Below are 18,368 nucleotides of genomic sequence, written 5' to 3' on the forward strand. Positions count from 1 at the left end.
TTTGGGTGTCTGGAAGAAAGGGCACTCCAGTTGCGCTCAAGGGTTTGGGATGTTTCCAGAGGTTTGGGAGGCGGGGCAGATTTGAGCTCCTACCTGCCCCTTTCCAGCGAGGAAGCAGAAGGGAAGGAGGCACTGCAGTCATGGTTGGAAGGGATCCAAGATGGGGGGAGGAGGAGGGCATGCAAACTACTGAAGAAGAGGGGAGAGCAAGGAAAGAGCCTTGTGATGCCTGCCTGCTCAGCTGCGGTTTTAACAGCATCCTCCTTTTCTGTAAACTTGCAGGAACGCGCTCATGTTCAATAACGAACTTATGGCGGACGTGCATTTTATTGTGGGCCCAGTGGGGGCAGCCAAGAAAGTTCCTGCTCACAAGGTTTGTGGGATAACACTCAGCTTTCTTTTCCCCTGCTATGGGGTTCTATTTGTTCTGTTCTCCATTGAAAGACCCGTGTACCATTCTACATGCCCCAGCTCACATTTTTCTTATTTATAGGGTCATCCCATATTATCTTTGCAAAATGCAATTAAGGAGTTGTATAAAACATATAATATATTCTCTGACACTAGATAAAATAAATTTACACTCGTGCACATTCTAAGTTTTATAGCTAAATGGGGAGGGGAAATACTCTTAAAATTGAAATGATTATATAATTCTACCTACTTAAATATAGCTGCCTACAACCATAGCTGATGTTCTTTTTCTTTTTTAAAATGCAGTATGTTTTGGCAGTTGGTAGCTCTGTCTTCTACGCCATGTTTTATGGAGATCTTGCAGAGGTCAAATCTGAAATCCATATACCAGATGTGGAACCTGCAGCCTTCCTAATCTTATTAAAGTAAGTGTTGGTAAAGATAACTTGGATGAAAACAAAGCTTTTCAACAGTCTTTCAGCACCTTGGGAACATGGGTTTAAAGGCCTTTAAGGATGGTTGATGTTAAATGATTAGCTGCAACCATATGCCTGTTCTTTTTAAAAATGGGATTATTCTCTCTCTCTTTTCTTTTTTCTTTTTTGCATCGATAGGTACATGTACAGCGATGAAATCGACCTGGAAGCAGACACTGTGCTTGCTACTCTGTACGCAGCCAAGAAATACATTGTCCCGGCATTAGCAAAAGCTTGCGTCAATTTTCTGGAGACCAGTCTAGAGGCCAAGAATGCTTGCGTTCTGCTGTCTCAGAGCAGACTCTTTGAGGAGCCGGAGCTGACGCAGCGCTGCTGGGAAGTCATTGATGCTCAGGCTGAGATGGCACTAAAATCGGAGGGCTTCTGCGAAATAGATCAACAGACGCTAGAGATCATCGTGACGCGGGAAGCCCTGAACACGAAGGAGGTTGTGGTGTTTGAGGCAGTCCTGAACTGGGCTGAGGCTGAATGCAAAAGGCAAGGGCTGCCAGTTACGCCAAGGAACAAGCGGAATGTATTGGGGAAAGCTTTGTACTTGGTAAGGATCCCAACCATGACTCTGGAAGAGTTCGCCAACGGGGCTGCTCAGTCCGACATCCTAACGCTTGAGGAAAGGCATAATATTTTCTTGTGGTATACTGCTGCCAATAAGCCCAAGTTAGAATTTCCGCTAACAAAGAGGAAAGGACTTGTACCCCAAAGGTGCCACCGATTTCAGTCCTCCGCCTACCGTAGCAATCAGTGGAGGTACCGAGGTCGGTGTGACAGCATCCAGTTTGCTGTTGATAAAAGGATATTTATAGCCGGACTGGGATTGTACGGGTCGAGTTGCGGGAAGGCGGAATACAGCGTCAAAATTGAACTGAAGCGGCTGGGGGCTGTTCTTGCCCAGAACCTGACGAAGTTTACCTCTGATGGATCTAGTAACACTTTCTCAGTATGGTTCGAGCATCCCGTGCAGGTTGAGCAAGACACCTTTTACAATGTGAGCGCCATCCTGGATGGCAATGAGCTGAGTTACTTTGGGCAAGAGGGAATGACCGAAGTACAGTGTGGAAAAGTGACGTTCCAATTCCAGTGCTCCTCAGACAGTACCAACGGCACTGGAGTGCAAGGGGGGCAGATACCTGAACTCATCTTCTATGCATGATGCATTTCACTTAGAATGTATTCCGGGACTGCTCTGCATATTATGGGATACTCTGACCTGACTGCAAATATTCCAGGGCGATTTGGAATGTTCCGCTACTTTTAACTGTCTACTTACCATCTGGCTATCAAACTAAGTGAAGGAATGCTCTTGAATTTAATCTTATTTTATTTATTCATAAGCTATTTGACTTAATTATTGAACTGCAACATGCAGGAGGGGGAAATGTTTTAAAAAATTTGCACGTGACGTGCGTTTATTTTGTATATAGATAAACTAACTTGCAGACTGCAGCTGGCTCAAACAGAATGTTCTAAAGTAGAGCGGTTTGAGAATCTGTTGAATATAAAACATTTTTACTTGTCCTAGATACCTGTGTGCTTTGCTGATTACTGGATCCATGGTCCCTTGTGTTCACATTAATGTTTGCATATAGTACGACTTAAGAGGCTCAACGCAAGGCTGCACTCCCACACCCATTTATACAAACCTAAGCTCCACTGGGTATTAAAGACACATAGGCTTCCACTACAGTGAACTCTTACATTTGCAGTTTATTCACTTGGGCATTTCTGCTAGCTGAAATGTACAATCCCTGATAACTATGGTCCTATTGGGTCCATCAAAATAAGAGATACAGTAAATGTACCAATTTCTCTTGATACAGGACTGTGCTGGCACAAGGTGCCATAAACCTTTTGTGCAGCTCAAATGGTTGAAATCTCTGCATAGAGTTCTATTAAGCTAAAATCATTGCGCTCCAATACCAACGGATGTTTACTTACTAAACAACTATAGTATCTCAACCCTGTAATTCTTTTTGTAAGGTTAGCCAATAACTACAGGCAAAAAAGTTTTCTTCAGTCTGTCAAATGAAGCAATGCAAGCACATCCACTTGGTTTTCAAAATCAAAAATTATAGCAAACTGTAGTCTTATTCATGTTTTCCTGAGAATAGGTTATTTTGAATTTAGAGGGATTAACTTCTGAATAAGCAAACACTGGGTTGTACTGTTACTATTCGTAGAATTTAAATACCTTTTAAAAATTGAGTGGGGGTGGGGAATACTGTCTAAATTAGTTTTTACAATACAATAAACCCCCAGTTCAGGATACTGTCAGTTCATCATATACCCTATAGAGAAGGCTCAGAAATGAGTCTTCTCTCTCTCTCAAGATATTTCACAATCACTTTAAAGTAGAAAGTGGGATATATTTATTGCCTCCATTTTCACCTATATAAACTCTGAGCTAAAGCAACTGGAGATCTGTCTCTAATTTCAAAGTTTACTCGTTTTCTTGGTGGTTTTGGCAGCCATGATGCCCTTTTACTAGAACAGATCCTGAGAGTTTGCCATAACCAACACGTTTTCAGAACATAAGCTCAAATTGATTGTGGGGGTTAAACATTCGCATCTGAAGCAAGACTCAGTTAATTAGGTAACATAGAAGTTTAGAGTGAAGAAAGAAAGTCAAACGAGCCAAGATCTAAAGAAAGTTACAGCCAATTCTTTGCATCCAATGGAGTCATAAGCTCCACTGTGACACATTTTTGCACCTAGGTATAACTTCACAAAGTCACAGTCAAATTTGGGCATATACCGCGCCCCAAGTAGCTCTTTGGAGCCTAGACAGCATCTTTACAAAGATCACCATGACTGAGATGCCAAGCAGCTTTTGAAATACTTCAGCATCATGCCAACGAACTCCTACAAAACAATACTCAGCACAAATATATACTGATGTCACTGATGCAATATTCCTTGTAAGATCCAACAATACAAGATGCTTGGTGTGCTTTAAAAGAATATTTGTATTGCCATTGTCCCATTTCAGTTAATTTGACAACTGTAATGTTAGCTGGTCTCTGCATAATTTCCTGAATAACTTGGGTATCCTGAGAAACCAAAAGCTTAAATATTCTAGTAATCATGTAGGACAGCATGCAATACATACAAGATTTCGGAAGTAGCTGGCACAGCTTTATGGATAAGAGTACAAGCTACGACACCCCTGTTTAAAATCTCACCTCTGCCATGAACTGCCCAGATGACATTAGCCAAGCCACTCTCAAACCTTTGCCATCCATTATGGAGTGTAAACTGACCTATGGTGTTATTTTAAGATGGCTGGGGTAGCATATGTAAAGTGTTCCGGACACTCTAAAATACTATTAAAATTCTAAGAATTATTATTATTATTAAAGTAGATATCAGAGTTATTACCAGTCAGGTTCTGGGCAACAATTACACAAGTGCCTTGATTAATGTGGACTAACTTGCTTGTAAAAATTAAATGCAGTTGTTTTTTTTAAAAAAAAAATGGGTTTTGACATTTAGTAAATTTTGGGGTTCCCTGGCATGCCTTGCTTCCTCAAAATACTAGAAATTCATTTGTAGACGACAATAATCAGCAAGCTTCTGACTTGCCACGATATGTATACGTTTAACAACATCAGGCACACAGCAGCGCTGTTACCATACATATCCTTACTGCCTGGTAGTGTGATGCCAATAGAAGGCATTGCTGGTTTATACTCCTGTAGCACTAACAGTGCATGGAAACAACCCCCAGAGAGTCTATGTTTGACACCAGTGTTACAACCACTGCCCAAATCTGCTTTGATTTCTCGAGGTTGTTGATGAAGCACTGACCTTTTAAGGTGGGTTACATCAAAGCCAGCCAAATATTGACCGACTTCTGTCTGAAGTAAAAGAGCACTTTTAAAGGCATTTTAATCTCTTTATTATTTCAAACCAAGAAGATGGATTATTCACCTACACATCCCTCTTAGAGGAGATCCACATACATACACAAGGGTGTGATGCTGTTTCCGAGCAGATCTGCTTCCAAGAAGCCCAAGTGGCTGAAGGGGTAAGTGCTGGTTGCAATACGTCAATGTCTAATTGCAAAGTCTCCCACACTAAAGGTCACCACGTTAAATATTTGCGAAGATAATTTGCACCATTTCTACTGAATTTCAATCAACAATTTCATGCTTTTTTAATCCAAGCCTGTTCGCTTACTTAAAATAAATAAATAAAGACAGAAGTAATTGGAAGAAGGAGCCTTATCTTGCTCACACTGCTGATAATAAACTACTTAAGATTTTCTGTTCTAAAGTTACCTCTGTGCTTTTAATTGGCAGCTTTCATCTCTGGACTCCTTGGTTTTAGTATTAAAATGCCTTCTACATACAGGTTAAATTGCATTATGTAAATGTGTTTTTTTTTTAGCTTGAGAAGCTGCCATGAAATCATGGCACAAGTATACCCACGTACCGAAAGTCAACTCTTATTAAAAAATACCTATAGCTGGAGCATTTATGCAGAGCTCTCTGGCCAACAGAAGAAAAGTTTTTCCCAGGACGTAGACATTCACCTGTGTAAGGAAGGGGAGAAAGGGTACTTTGATTATTAAGCAGCAAAAGTTACAATGTTCTTGTACAGAAATAAAACTGTGTCCTGAATATGTTTTAAACAAGTGTTCACATGCTTTAAACATATAAAAGTATAAACTTCTGGTGCTGACTATTATTTACCAGTCTCATTGGCATGTGCCGGATTTACATATAAGCTAAACAAGCTATAGCTTAGGGCCCCACTCTCTTGGGGGGCCCCCCCAAAAAAATTAAAGGAAAAAACCTGGATGTACATTTCCAAAATATAAGATAAAAAACAAATAAAATAAAACCTACATACAGCAACAGTGGCAAATGGCTTTAGATACCTATTAGGTGCATAAATTATCATACAGCATATACTCAACACTAGAAACAGTGACAATTTGTTGTTGACAAAGGACAACTGGACATATAAAGGGTCCCATTACCTTCAGTAGGTTAGGGCTACTGAATCAGGCCCTGCTCATCAGTCAAAAATATCCACATTGAGTCATAATACTGTGGTGACTTTGCACTAGCAGAAACATTTCCACTCATGTGAGTTAGGGCACCCAATTTTCACCAATTCCCTCTACCCACTGTAGATTCTTGTGCCTGCCAGAAAGATGTGTCTGAAGGCCAGGCAGCATGGGATGTGGCACAGAGAGAACAGGCACAAAGAGCAACATGGGATACAGCACAGAGAGATATACAGCAGAGAGGCTGAGCATTGTCAACAAGTGGGTTCTGTGGCTTGGACCATCATAAGCACTTTCCACTAGGCCAAAACTACGATTGGATACAACTTAATAAATAGAACTGGAAGCTTCACCGCATGCCATGTGTGGCCTTTGATAGGCTACCAATTTCATGGAATGAGGGGAGTTGGAAGGGAGCACAAGGACCATCTAGCCCAACCCCCTGCCCACCATGGGGCTCAAACCAAAGGCTCCTAGATTAAGAGTCTCATGCTCTACCGGCTGAGTGATCCCAGTTGCTAAGCACTTTGGTAATTCTCAGATTTTTTTTAGCTTGAATCACAACCTTCGTAGTTCATACATGGACACACACGCACGTGTGTGTGTGTGTGTGTGTTCATATATGAACTGTATATGGAGCCCAGGGTGGAATCGGTGTGCAAATGTCAATATTTTCCACTTTCTGAACATCCATTATAATACATAGATACAGATGATTTCAAATTGCTGTTCTGAAAGATAACACATTTGGGGTATTGGAGGAAGAAAAAGACTTCAACCAAGTCAATGGGAAAACAGAAAGGGGTGTCAGAAATTGTACAGCAGAGGGTAGTGCAAAAACCCAGATGCTGATCAGGGTTTAACAAGCTGATCTCAAAGATCCTTCAAGCTTTCTTTTATAATCTGTGGATAGCTACCTATGCTTGCCGGGGGGGGGGCCAAATTTCACTGACAGTAATCATTCTCATTTCATAGTTATTTATACTTAGTATGTGTCTTTTACTATGCAATAGGTTCTATAGAGGTCCTATCAAGAAAATGGCTTTATAGGTTTTTATGGGAAACTGCTAAGAGAAGTGAAGTGCTTTCTCCAAGTTACAGTTCCACCCTCTTAATAGGATGACCTGCAGCTCTAAGCCTTCTTATACTTCCTCATGTACAGAATAATCAATAGGCACTTCTGCCTACTAGTTCTCTGCCCCTTACCATTTTTAAGTGGAAAGCGAGGGGGGGGGGGAATTCACTGTGCTGCTACAAATTAAATCCAGCAGAGCAAGAGAAACTTGTAATCAATGCCAAATGTATTGCAAGGAGGGAGGGAAAACAAGTTAGCGGGGTCAGAGCTAAGGTTACCAGACGTCCCCGTTTCCCGGGGCCAGTCCCCGGAATTACAAATCAGTCCCCATACAAAATTGAAAAGTGTCCCCGGATTTATTGAAAAAAATCTGGTAGCCTTAGTCAGGGCACAAAGCTGAAATTGCTACCAATGTTTACGGGCACCAGCATCTGAAAGTACCCCCCCCCCTAAAAAAAAAGACCCTAAAATATTCAAGAAGCTTCACTTCAGATATCACATTGCAATGCATTTTGCATCTTTCTCCCTTCCCACAGCCTTGAAAAAGTGTGGGATTATCATCAAACTGCGTCTTGAACAGCACTTGGACTGACCTAGTTCAACTGGATGAAGTTCACAGAAGTAGTTCAAAAGTGAACTACACCTGAAAGTAGTTCCCATAATTGCCAGGTCACCTGAAGGCAAATTAACTTCATTTGGTAGAACTTGGAAGCATATCTAGTTTATCTTCACATACACCCTGTGTACCCCCCTAGCAGGAGCCCTGACTCTATTTAGCTTTTTTTTAATGGAGGCAATGTTCTAAGGCTTATTTGGCAGATATGTAAGTTCTTCTGTTGCTAAGGAAGCTTAGTCGCTTAATCACTCTTGCTAAGCATCCAGAAAGAAGGAATGTGAGGCATTTCCTGTATCTTCTCTGAGAAGATATTTACTCTCTTCCAACAGGAGCAGCTTGAAGCAAGAAATACAGGTACAGAGACAAAGTGAATGATGCCTTGTGCCTTTAACTGCTGTGTGACTGGCATAAATTAAACAGAGTAAGCCTTTTGTAGTATGGAAATAAAATTATGGGGAAAGATCCACCTGTTAACATTCTGCCAGTTAGACATCTTATTACTGAGTGTGACCCCAATATAATTTTGGACACTATACTCTACGGCTGATCGCCGAAGAATGGATGCTTTTGAATTATGGTGCTGGAGGAGACTCTTGAGAGTCCCATGGACTGCAAGAAGATCAAACCTATCCATTCGGAAGGAAATCAGCCCTGAGTGCTCACTGGAAGGACAGATCCTGAAGCTGAGGCTGCAACACTTTGGCCACGTCATGAGAAGAGAAGACTCCCTGGAAAAGACCCTGCTGTTGGGAAAGATGGAGGGCACAAGGAGAAGGGGACGACAGAGGGCGAGATGGTGGGACAGTGTTCTCGAAGCTACAAACATGAACCTGACCAAACTGCGGGAGGCAGTGGAAGGCAGGAGTGCCTGGCATGCTCTGGTCCATGGGGTCACGAAGAGTCGGGCACGACTAAACGACTAAACAACAACAAATACTCTACAATTCTATGATTCTAAGATAAAGGCAGCACTACAATTTATTTTTCATTTTCCTCCTCTATCCTGCCAAGTTTTTTTTAAAGTGCTTGGTACAGCTGGTGGTCACACCAAAACATGGTTTGCACTAACCACAGTTTTGAACAAATCATGGACTGAGGTTCCCAAACTAGGGTAAGCTATAGTTGCGTATTCTACCTGTTCAGTTGCTCCAGTTTCTATTAGTGCAAGGGCTTCCCAGAGGCAGAGTAAAAGCTATAACTATGGTTTCTCAAGTCACACAACATACCAAATCATACTTCATGTAAACCATGGTGTTCAAATCCCATCCATGACTTCAGAGTCTAGTTTGTTATCAGCAAGCCAGTGCTTGCTTACTGAGATAGCATACCAAGCCATGCTTACAATTACTTTATTATGGTTTGGTGTAAATTCACTCAAAGGGTATGTCTGCTCCTGAGTGTCATGACATCCACTCAAATGACTGCAATTCACTGCCCTCTGCCTTCCTGCACCCCACCCCATCTGCTCCAGAGCGTTGGGGTGAAGACTTCTGCTCAGACAACACTGGATTTTACCCATATTAGTTTACCTCGTTTTGTCTAAAGCTGGAGTCGGAAGACTATAGCCCTCCAGAAGTTGCTGAACTACAACTCCCATCAACCTTGGCAATTGGCTGTTGAGAGTTGTAGTTCAAAATCTGGAGGGTCAAAGGTTCCCCACACCTGAAGTAAGATGGTGGATTGTGGTTTAACAGTGTCATTAATGTGGTACAGATCTCTCTTTTGATTATTTCTGTCCCAAAAGAAACAACAGCAGAAAGTAAAATGACCTTAGACCAGCCCAGCTTTGACAATTCTGACTAGCAATGGTCCTCAACAGCCTTCAGCAGAGGGAGGTCTTTCCTATCGTCTCCTACCTGATCCTTTTTACTGGGAATTTCTAGGGTGTCCTACCACTGAGCAATTCCCCCTCCACACACAGACACCACAGACAATGATTCCTTTATTTTACACACACACACCCCATTCCCGAAGAAAAGCTGTCTCTGTCCCTAATCTACCCTACTTCTTCCATTTGTACTCCAAGAGCAAGGCAGACAGCTTAGCTTTGCAAAAAGGAAAAACAAAACACTTGATATCAGAGACCCCTGGGAATTTCTGATCTAAACTCTCAAAGTACAATTTCCCAGAGTTTGGTTTTGTCATCGATTGAGATAGGAAGCCTGCATGCACTGCTCACTATTCCATTGCTCCACTGGGTTTTTCCATAGACCTCATACATGTTTAATGCCAGTACAAAAAGTCAGCAGGAAGAAATTGGTTTAGAGTCCCTTGATAAGCAAGTGTTACTGATGCTTCAGCTCGAGAACACACACATGCTCACACTTCATTTTGGAATTATAAAGTATTTATAAGCTTGAATCTGGAGCTTTATACCAACAATGAGAGAGGGGATAACCACAAGGTACTCAATGTGAATCAATGATGGGGCTGCGTTGTTGCATTGTGTCAATTTACGGTGCTTTGCTGTAAATATTTTACAAGCATCCGTCCTCTGCTCTGGGTCTTTTTCCTTCTTTTTTTTTAGCTGCGGGGCGGGGGAAGGAGGAGTGTCATCATCTGCACACATTCAAAATTATTGCTTCTTACATGGATTCCATCAAATTGCACAGGTGCATTGCACTTTTCGGTTGCCGCAAACTGCCTTTTCAAAGATAAATACATTTCTTTCCTACAATACTCAGATCTCCGCAGCATCCGGCACTGCCTTTGCCACAATCTCACTTCGGCAAGCCACTTTGCTCTTAGGCCTCGTCTCTCCATCTGCAATGTTGGAATTGGGGATCCGCAAATTTTGACTGGCTTTGGTAACCAAGCCAAAATCTGTGATCACCATCATTCTGCCCTCCCCTTCTCTGCAACCTCAACTGCACCTCCATGGAAGAGCAGGGGCAATCCCCCTTCCTGGAGGTGGGGAGTATTCCTATGCAACAGCAGTGATGACCTTTCCCATAACTGCACTGAGCATCTAAAGCAGGCATGGGATGTTCTGGGACTACAACTCCCATCATCCCTAGCTAACAGGTGTTAGCATTTTATGCATCTGATGCTGCAGGTGTGATTGGTGTAAATCACATGCCTGTCTGGGAAGACCGTGGGAACGGAAGAGAGCCTTTTCTCTCTTCCGTTGCGGGTACTGTTGGACTGTACTTTTGCTTTTACTTCATCCTATTCTCTCTCGGAGCTGATGAGAGGGGACGCCATAATTCTTTGTCTGTACATAAAAGTTAAAGGGACCCCTGACCATTAGGTCCAGTCGTGACCGACTCTGGGGTTGCGGAGCTCATCTCGCTTTATTGGCCATGTGGCCAGCATGACTAAGCTGCTTCTGGCGAACCAGAGCAGCACACGGAAACGTTGTTTACCTTCCCGTCAGAGCGGTACGTATTTATCTACTTGCACTTTGACGTGCTCTTGAACTGCTAGGTTGGCAGGAGCAGGGACCGAACAACGGGAGCTCACCCCATTGCGGAGATTCAAACCGCCAACCTTCTGATCGGCAAGTCCTAGGCTCTGTGGTTTAACCCACAGCGCCACCCGCGTCCCTTGTCTGTACATAGTGTGTAAATAAATACGTAGATAGCTCTACGCTTCCTGCTGTGTAATGCTAAAAGATTAGTTTCTCATCCTCATCCTCATCAGAGCAAAACAGGTTAGTCACTGAGGTGCAGATGAGGATAACAAATAGGACCCCTGTTTGGACTAACACAGACCTACCAGGGTTGTCATATGGATTGCTTAAAAAAACAATTAGAACACTTCAAAAAGAGCCTGGGAAATTGCAAATATTATTTTAGATAGCAAGCTCTGATTGAGCCTTTCCCAGATTTCTGTGCAACCCAGAGTTTCAAATATCAAGCTGCATTTATCCGAAGCTCATTTGATTCCCAAATGATGAGATGCCAATCACAGTAGCACTTAGTCTATTAAAGACAACAGGTAAGTAGGGGGACCCAGATTCAAATGCTTCATCATCAACAAGGTCAAGAAAAGCAATTCCAGGCAGAGCAGAGAGCTAAGGCACTCAAGCAACCGGGCTCCATATCAGGTTACCAGCTGTTCAAAACTTACTGTAAAAATAAGATCCACCGTTTCACTCTGGAGATTACAAAAGAAATATTTCAGGGAAGAAATAATTATTATCTGGTGACAGCCAGCCAAGAGAGATCAAGATTGTTTCCAAAGGAGGAATTTCAACATCTACTGAGACTATCAGTTCACTCTTTTGAATTATTTCTTTAACCATGCTATGCATTATTTCCTCATACTATACCAAGTCAAGCAGTTCTCCAGACAATGTCTCCAATGACTAGGGTTTACCTTTGTGGAGAAATCATCCCAGTGAAAAAAGAGTTGTTAAAAAACTCTACTTTCAGAGTACAAAGCTTCAATACTGGATAATTCCTCCAGTTCTATCATTTTAAAATCTCAGCTCTCAATTTAGAGTGGAGTTTCAGCACAAAGCAACTTTTTTTTGCCCTTCAATTCCTGACTTCCATGGTGGGAGGGGGGGATGGTTTCACTATATCATTTCTGCAAGCCTGAGCCTGTAAAACTCCATGTAACATCTAGTTTTTTCCTCCAGATCAGGAGAAAGGCAAGCGGCAATACAGTCATCAAAGGAAGTCGATGGAGAATAGACAAGGATGGACCTAGCCTGCAAGGGCAAAAAAACCCCAAACTATTTGGGCAACATTAAGAAAAATATATCAAAATGGCCAGCAGCATAACATCAACCAGAAAATTACATTTATAAAACAAGATGCATCACAAATCAGTAGATCACCTTAATAAACCAACAGAGCTGGAACACTGCTCAGGTGAGGCATTTTAAGCATGTGCCTAAATACAAATACTGTATGTGCCTGCCTGATATTCACTTTGGGTGCATTCCAAAGGGCAGGTCTCACCACACTAAAAGCCCTGGTCTTAGTGAGTATAAGACGAACCTCAGGAACATAAAAATTCCTTCAGTAGTCAGCAAGCTTTCACACAGTTTAGGATGGGGCTGCTCTTTCTAATAAGAGTTTAAGGTGACCTTCCCCCATCAACCCAATAAAACCCAGCAGAATGTGTTATATTTATTTATGCACTGTATTTATAACCTGCTGTATACAATATATAAAAATGAAACCAATAAAAATTGCCCATAAAGCCATTATTAAAAAACACCAAGAATTACTAATTGGTTGAAAGAAGAAAAAATGCATTTTTCAGACAGACCTTTGCAATCTAGTTTTCAAAAGACGTCTGAAAGAAGAGGATGATGGTTCCTGCTGAACTTCTACTGGCAGGGAGTTCCACAGGGCAGGGCCTGCCACACTAAAGGATCAATCCTTTGGAGAATCCCCACAGAACCTCTGGGGCATGGGTAGCCACCAGAAGTGCTTCATCCGAGGATAGTGTCATCCCATTCAGACATGAAACTCACAGGTGAGAGCAGAGAGGGAAGTTCTTCCTGACTATAGTCATCACCAGTTTGTGAACAAAATCTACCCAGCGAGCTGTACCGTGAAGAGATTTTTCTCTGGCCACAGAATTCTCAAAAGTCTGGCAAATCCAGACTCTAAATTTAAATTCCTAAATCTAAGAATTTAAGGAACCATTTCAAATATCAGCTTTAGACAAGACATTAAAGAGTTACGTGCAAGCTAATTATTACAAGTGTCATAAACCAAACAGCAAAGTCATCAAGCAGTCATCAACATCATCCTAATTAGTAGTTGACATTTCAACCCAACTACCCTTAGCTATAGTAAGCTACATAAAATGTGGGTTAGTAACTAGCCGGAGCCTCTCACACCCACTTCCTCCTAGTCTGTATTTAAGCATATAACCATCATGGGCAGAGACAGGCATTTCCCCCTCCACCCACAGAGTGATCTACCTTCAATTGCCCCGTGGAAATAGGGTGTGCCATTTTAGGCAGCGAAAATTAATTTTTGCAAATTTCTTAATGAGGGGTCTTAAAAATATGTTTTTGGATGTGATTAATTTTAATCTGCTACTATTTGGGGAACTGGACAACAGTTATCTTGGTAAGTCTACTTTTGATGAAGAAGCACATAAAACACTTTCCGAAAACCAAAGAGTTTTAATTTTACCTTCTGAAAATGTCAAGTAATGCTAAATAATAATTAAAAATAATAATATATCTGCAAGTGCTTGTCAATCCTTTTTAATTATTTCTGCGCACTTTTACACACATTTTACTTACCAAGCAAATCTATGCTATATTAATCTAACCCAAATTTCTTTTGAATTCCAAAATCACCTTGCAACTTTTTAGGACCACTCATTTTTGGAATTTGAACGCTGAAAGATTCAACATGCCCTACTGTGGGAATGAACATGAGGGAAGAGGGAACAAGCTTGTTTCCTCCTGCTCTGGGGGGTTGGACTTGAACCAATGGCTTCAAGTTACAAAAAAGGAGATTCTGACTAAACTTTAGGAAGAACTTTCTGACAGAGATATTTGGCAGGGGAACGGTCTCCCTCGAGAGGTTGTGGGCTCTCCTTCCTTGGGGTTTTTAAAGCAGTGTTTGGACGGTCATCTGCCATGGATGCTTTAGCTCAGATTCCTGCATTGGAGGGGGTTGGACTAGATGACCCTCAGGGTCCCTTCTGACTCTAAAATCCTATGATTCCATGATCACCACTTTTTATTCTGTTGTTGCTCATTTTGACAGACTTTTTTAAGAAAAGGAAAAAGAGTAGGAGGGGAAAGAGTAGGCAAGAGTAGGCTTTTTAAAAAAAAATATTTAACGCTGTATTGTTTTTAACACTTGATTGGGAGCCACCCAGAGTGGCTGGAGAAACTCAGCCAGATGGGCAGGGTATAAATAATATATTATTATTATTATTATTATTATTATTATTATTATTATTATTATTATTATCATAAGAGGACAAAAATGGGCATGTATACAGTATTTAATAAGCAGACACCATGCTTTAGGCAGATGTCAAAAGTGAACCTGAAAAGGGTGGGAAATAGTGGGAATATAAATAAATCCACCTGTCAAAGAGATTCAACAATCCAGAAGAGCTAAATGTTTCCTTCTATAACTATCTATCACATAATAAAAATCAGCATTGGCAGCCATGAAACCCCAATGTCTCTCTACCACTTCTGATATACTGCTATATGGAGTCTATTTTTAGCACTGGCCCCTTTAAGAATAAAAATTTGTTAAATTACTGCAATTCCCAAAGGTTCTTTGAAGCTCCACGCAGTCGATGAGAGGATGCCAGTTACAAGAGACAGCTGGAGAGGCCAAAAATAACCTCTACCAGCTGAGTTGTATATAGAATATTTTGATATGGGATGGTCATATCAAACACATGCAACACATATATATATAACTGTTGAGAATGCCAATCCTTAACACACTTCTACAGACAACTCTGCGTGCACTTTTAGTCCAAATAGTTATCATGCAAGTACACCAACTACCAGAGGCTAAAACTCATTCAACCATCAACCTAATTATTCAGAAAATATACAACAACCCCATGTGTATCAATCATTCTCTTTTCAAGCCAACCCTGCTAAAATATTTTCTCCCCCCTTTTGAACTATGGCCCTCTATTTCGCATTTTCTAGAATTTCGTAACAAGTAAATGCTAGTTTGAATGGTGCATAAAAGCCTACCCAACAGGGGATGCTGAATTTCCCAACTTTCAAATTCCAAAGAGGAAGGGCGCTAAAAAGTTGTAAAACTGCATAGAAATCATTAGAAAATGTGTGCCATGTACTTGCAGTTATATTATTAACTTACGTTTATCTTTATTTAGCATCACCTGACATTTTCAGAAGGATTAAAACAAAAATTGGTTTGTTTTCCGAAAGCAGTTTATGCGCTTCATCGGTAGACTTAACAATCTAAATGCTGCCCAGTCACAAAAATAACAGCGGATTTGCATTCCTCACACCCAAAAACGTTTTTTAAGTCTCATCACTGATGAAATTTGCAAAAATTAAGCTGCATCCCATAAAATGACAAGCCCTGCTACCCCAATCTTGTGCCACCCAAATGTGCTGGAGTAGAAGGAAGGTTGCATCTCGGTGGTAGAAAACCTACTCTGCATGTAGATGGTCCCAGGTAGGGCTGGCAAAGCCCTCACCAGTCTGAAACTCTAGAGCAATGGTTCTCAACCTTTTCCGACCATGGTCCCCTTTCTGCCTTGTTTCCTTCCTGTGGCCCTCCTGTCCTACCGGTAGAAAGGTAGCTATTTAAATGTGTTGCTTGTAAATAGAACATGTCTTATTTCTAATTTTTACAAATCCACTGGGAAGCATGGCCACTTCTTGGTTGACTCTACTCTTGTTTTCTATTCTCTACCACTTCTCTGTTTTCTTTTTTCTTTTCTGATTTCTTTTCTCAGTCACTTCTGTTTTCTTCACTTCTCACTTCCCTCTGTGGCCCCCTAGTCTCGTGCTGTGACCCCATTTACGCGATTTTCACGTGTGGCCCCTGTGGAATATTCTATGGGGCCTCCAGAGGGCCATATGGCCCCCAGTTGAGAAATGCTGCCCTACAGCAGTGCTTCCTAAACTTGGTCTCCAGCTGTTTTTGGACTACAATTCCCATTACCCCTGACCACTGGTCTTGCTAGCTAGGGATGATGGGAGTTGTAGTCCGAAACATCAGGAGGGCCCCAGGTTTGGGGGGAGGAAGGTATATAAAATCTGACCTTGGGCCACTGCCTCAGCAGCAAGTTCATTACCATCACAATGATACTAACTGTTGATTTGTTATTTGTTGAAGGGAGCGAGAGGCACCAAACACTTGATCTCTAATTGCATAGAACAATTATCCCCGATTTTCAACCCCTGTGATTTTCCTGTCCAGCACTGCTAAACCAAAAAAAGAGCTAATTAAGGCTTCCTGAATAAGCACCCACGTTAGTAGCTCTTCACTTGCAAGGATTAATGTTTGAGCCGAACATTTGGAGAAAAGCAGATGCAGTACAATACCTGAAGGAGATCGCTGAGGTCAAGCAGCATGTCTGTGGTGGAGGTTAAGGAACTTAAGCACATACTCAGGCGTGAGGAGCTGCTCTTTGATTGGCAGCTGGGAAAAGAAACAAAAGCACTTTGCTCCAAATGCACACATGAATAGGGTGTATCATCTCCTTATCCTGAATCGTTAAGCAAGGTGGTTAAGGGTTTTCCAAACACACACACAATCTACTCATCCATAAGTGTTTAGTAAGGGTCTGCATCTTTCGCTGCTGTTTTATTAAGAAAAACGTTGCCTGGCATTTAAGCCAATATTCTAGTCAGTACAGAACACTAATTTCAGGATGGAACTAAATGCTAACTGTGACAGGAGATGGGTCAAATTATAGGGGAAATGTTGCTTTATGAACGCCACAGATCCCACCATTCGCTTCCCCCAATTCTAACCAAATCACGCTCCCCAGACTTTCTAAATGCACCATGTGGTTATCATAAAAGAGAGTCAGGTCTGCTCTGCTCCCCACCCCAGAATTTTAATACTACACACTCCTCCTTTTTAATAGCATCCGATAAAACCGACACATTGTGCATCATGATCAAACTGCAGGTTTGTGGGGGGCGGGTGTGTGACTTTGTTTTAACAAACCACCACAGCGAGTGGAACAAAACATTTGCTCCCGAAGGCAGAGAAAGGGCTCAAAAGTATTGGGCACACCATATTTGAGTATCAGGTGGAGGCACCTTTTGGAGGTTGGTTTCCAGAGTGTAAGAAGGTAAGAAAAGCCCTGCTGGATCAGAAGGAAGGCCCACCTTGCCAGCATCCTGTTTTCCGCAGTGGCAGATCAGATGATGTGGAAATCCCCCAAATAGGGAACAAGTGCAATTGTCCCCAACAAGTGGTACTCAAGAGGAATGCTGCACGTTTAGCAGCCAGCCACTGACAGCCTCACCTTCTGTGAATTTGTCCAACCCCACTTTTAAGCCATCTTGTGGTAGTGAATTCCATAGTCTCATTTATGAGCTGTATCCTCAGTGCTGCCTCCTCTATTCAGCTCCAAGTCCCCACTCACAATGAGTGAATGCCCAAATCAAGCAGAGACACAGCAGGGGTGCTCCTCTGAGGACGGGGAAATTATTACTGTGAACACATTTTAAAAGCAAATCATTTGACCTGGAAGAATGATTGAACACCTCCAATTTTATAATTCAGAAAGAAGACAAACATGGCTCAGCTATCAGTAGGTTTGGCAGACACAGCTAACACATTAAAACTCTGAACATGCTTCCTTCCTTTTCTCACATCAGCCAAGTAGCAATAGCACCCTCCTGCTGGAACTACTAATAGGGGGGAATGTTTAACCAAGAGGTTGCATTGATGCAAAGAACCACAGGCACCTCTACCAGCAACAAACAACAGCTAAAAGCCAGGTGTGTCTAAGTCACATGGAACACAAAGCACTCTGGCCAGGTTCTTCTCAAAGGGATTGCAAAAGAAGAGTTACCTTCCTTTGGATCCCATCCATCTTTCTGCTATCATTCTCCCTCCGGGTTTACATTTCCTTTCAATAACATCTCGGTTTCATTTCAAAATCTCCTGCCGATCTTGCTGTCTGGCACAAGTGTTTTTGCCAGGGAGATCTCTGAGCACAACTCGCCAAGTATTGTGTGATTTTTAAACGGCTCGACGTGAAACTTATTAACTGTGCATGCGACACTTTGCACAGTTTCGTCACAAAAACAGAGAAGTCCCTATCCACGAGGAAAATACATAATCTAAAAATATATTTATT

The 18,368-nt window shown here is 41.8% G+C and overlaps 2 protein-coding genes and 1 long non-coding RNA gene across 5 annotated transcripts in view; 2 read left to right on the plus strand and 1 right to left on the minus strand.

Moving 5' to 3' along the window:
* The window catches only part of BTBD6 (BTB domain containing 6), a 5,054-nt gene extending 2,623 nt beyond the window's left edge, over nt 1-2,431 (plus strand). For both annotated transcript variants that reach the window (XM_083437474.1, XM_083437473.1), the window contains exons 2-4: nt 283-373; nt 721-839; nt 1,029-2,431. In XM_083437474.1, coding sequence (XP_083293600.1) covers nt 283-373; nt 721-839; nt 1,029-2,061 — 1,243 coding nt within the window. In that variant the 3' untranslated portion in view covers nt 2,062-2,431. The remainder of the gene's footprint in view (nt 1-282; nt 374-720; nt 840-1,028) is intronic.
* BRF1 (BRF1 general transcription factor IIIB subunit) overlaps nt 1-18,368 on the minus strand; it is a 201,110-nt gene that overhangs the window by 125,267 nt on the left and 57,475 nt on the right. For both annotated transcript variants that reach the window (XR_014510193.1, XM_083436620.1), the window contains exons 4-5: nt 16,594-16,625; nt 5,370-5,442 (exon numbers count right to left, since the gene is read on the minus strand). Coding sequence is in view for 1 of the 2 variants with exons in the window: in XM_083436620.1 (XP_083292746.1) it covers nt 5,370-5,442; nt 16,594-16,625 (105 nt within the window). In the remaining variant the exon portion in view is untranslated. The remainder of the gene's footprint in view (nt 1-5,369; nt 5,443-16,593; nt 16,626-18,368) is intronic.
* Nucleotides 1-18,368, plus strand: part of LOC310677960 — a 288,527-nt gene that overhangs the window by 79,887 nt on the left and 190,272 nt on the right. The gene's annotated exons all lie outside the window — the stretch shown is intronic.

The sequence above is a fragment of the Podarcis tiliguerta genome (assembly GCF_965153285.1).
Source record: "Podarcis tiliguerta genome assembly, chromosome: 1".
Taxonomy (NCBI): Eukaryota; Metazoa; Chordata; class Lepidosauria; order Squamata; family Lacertidae; genus Podarcis; species Podarcis tiliguerta.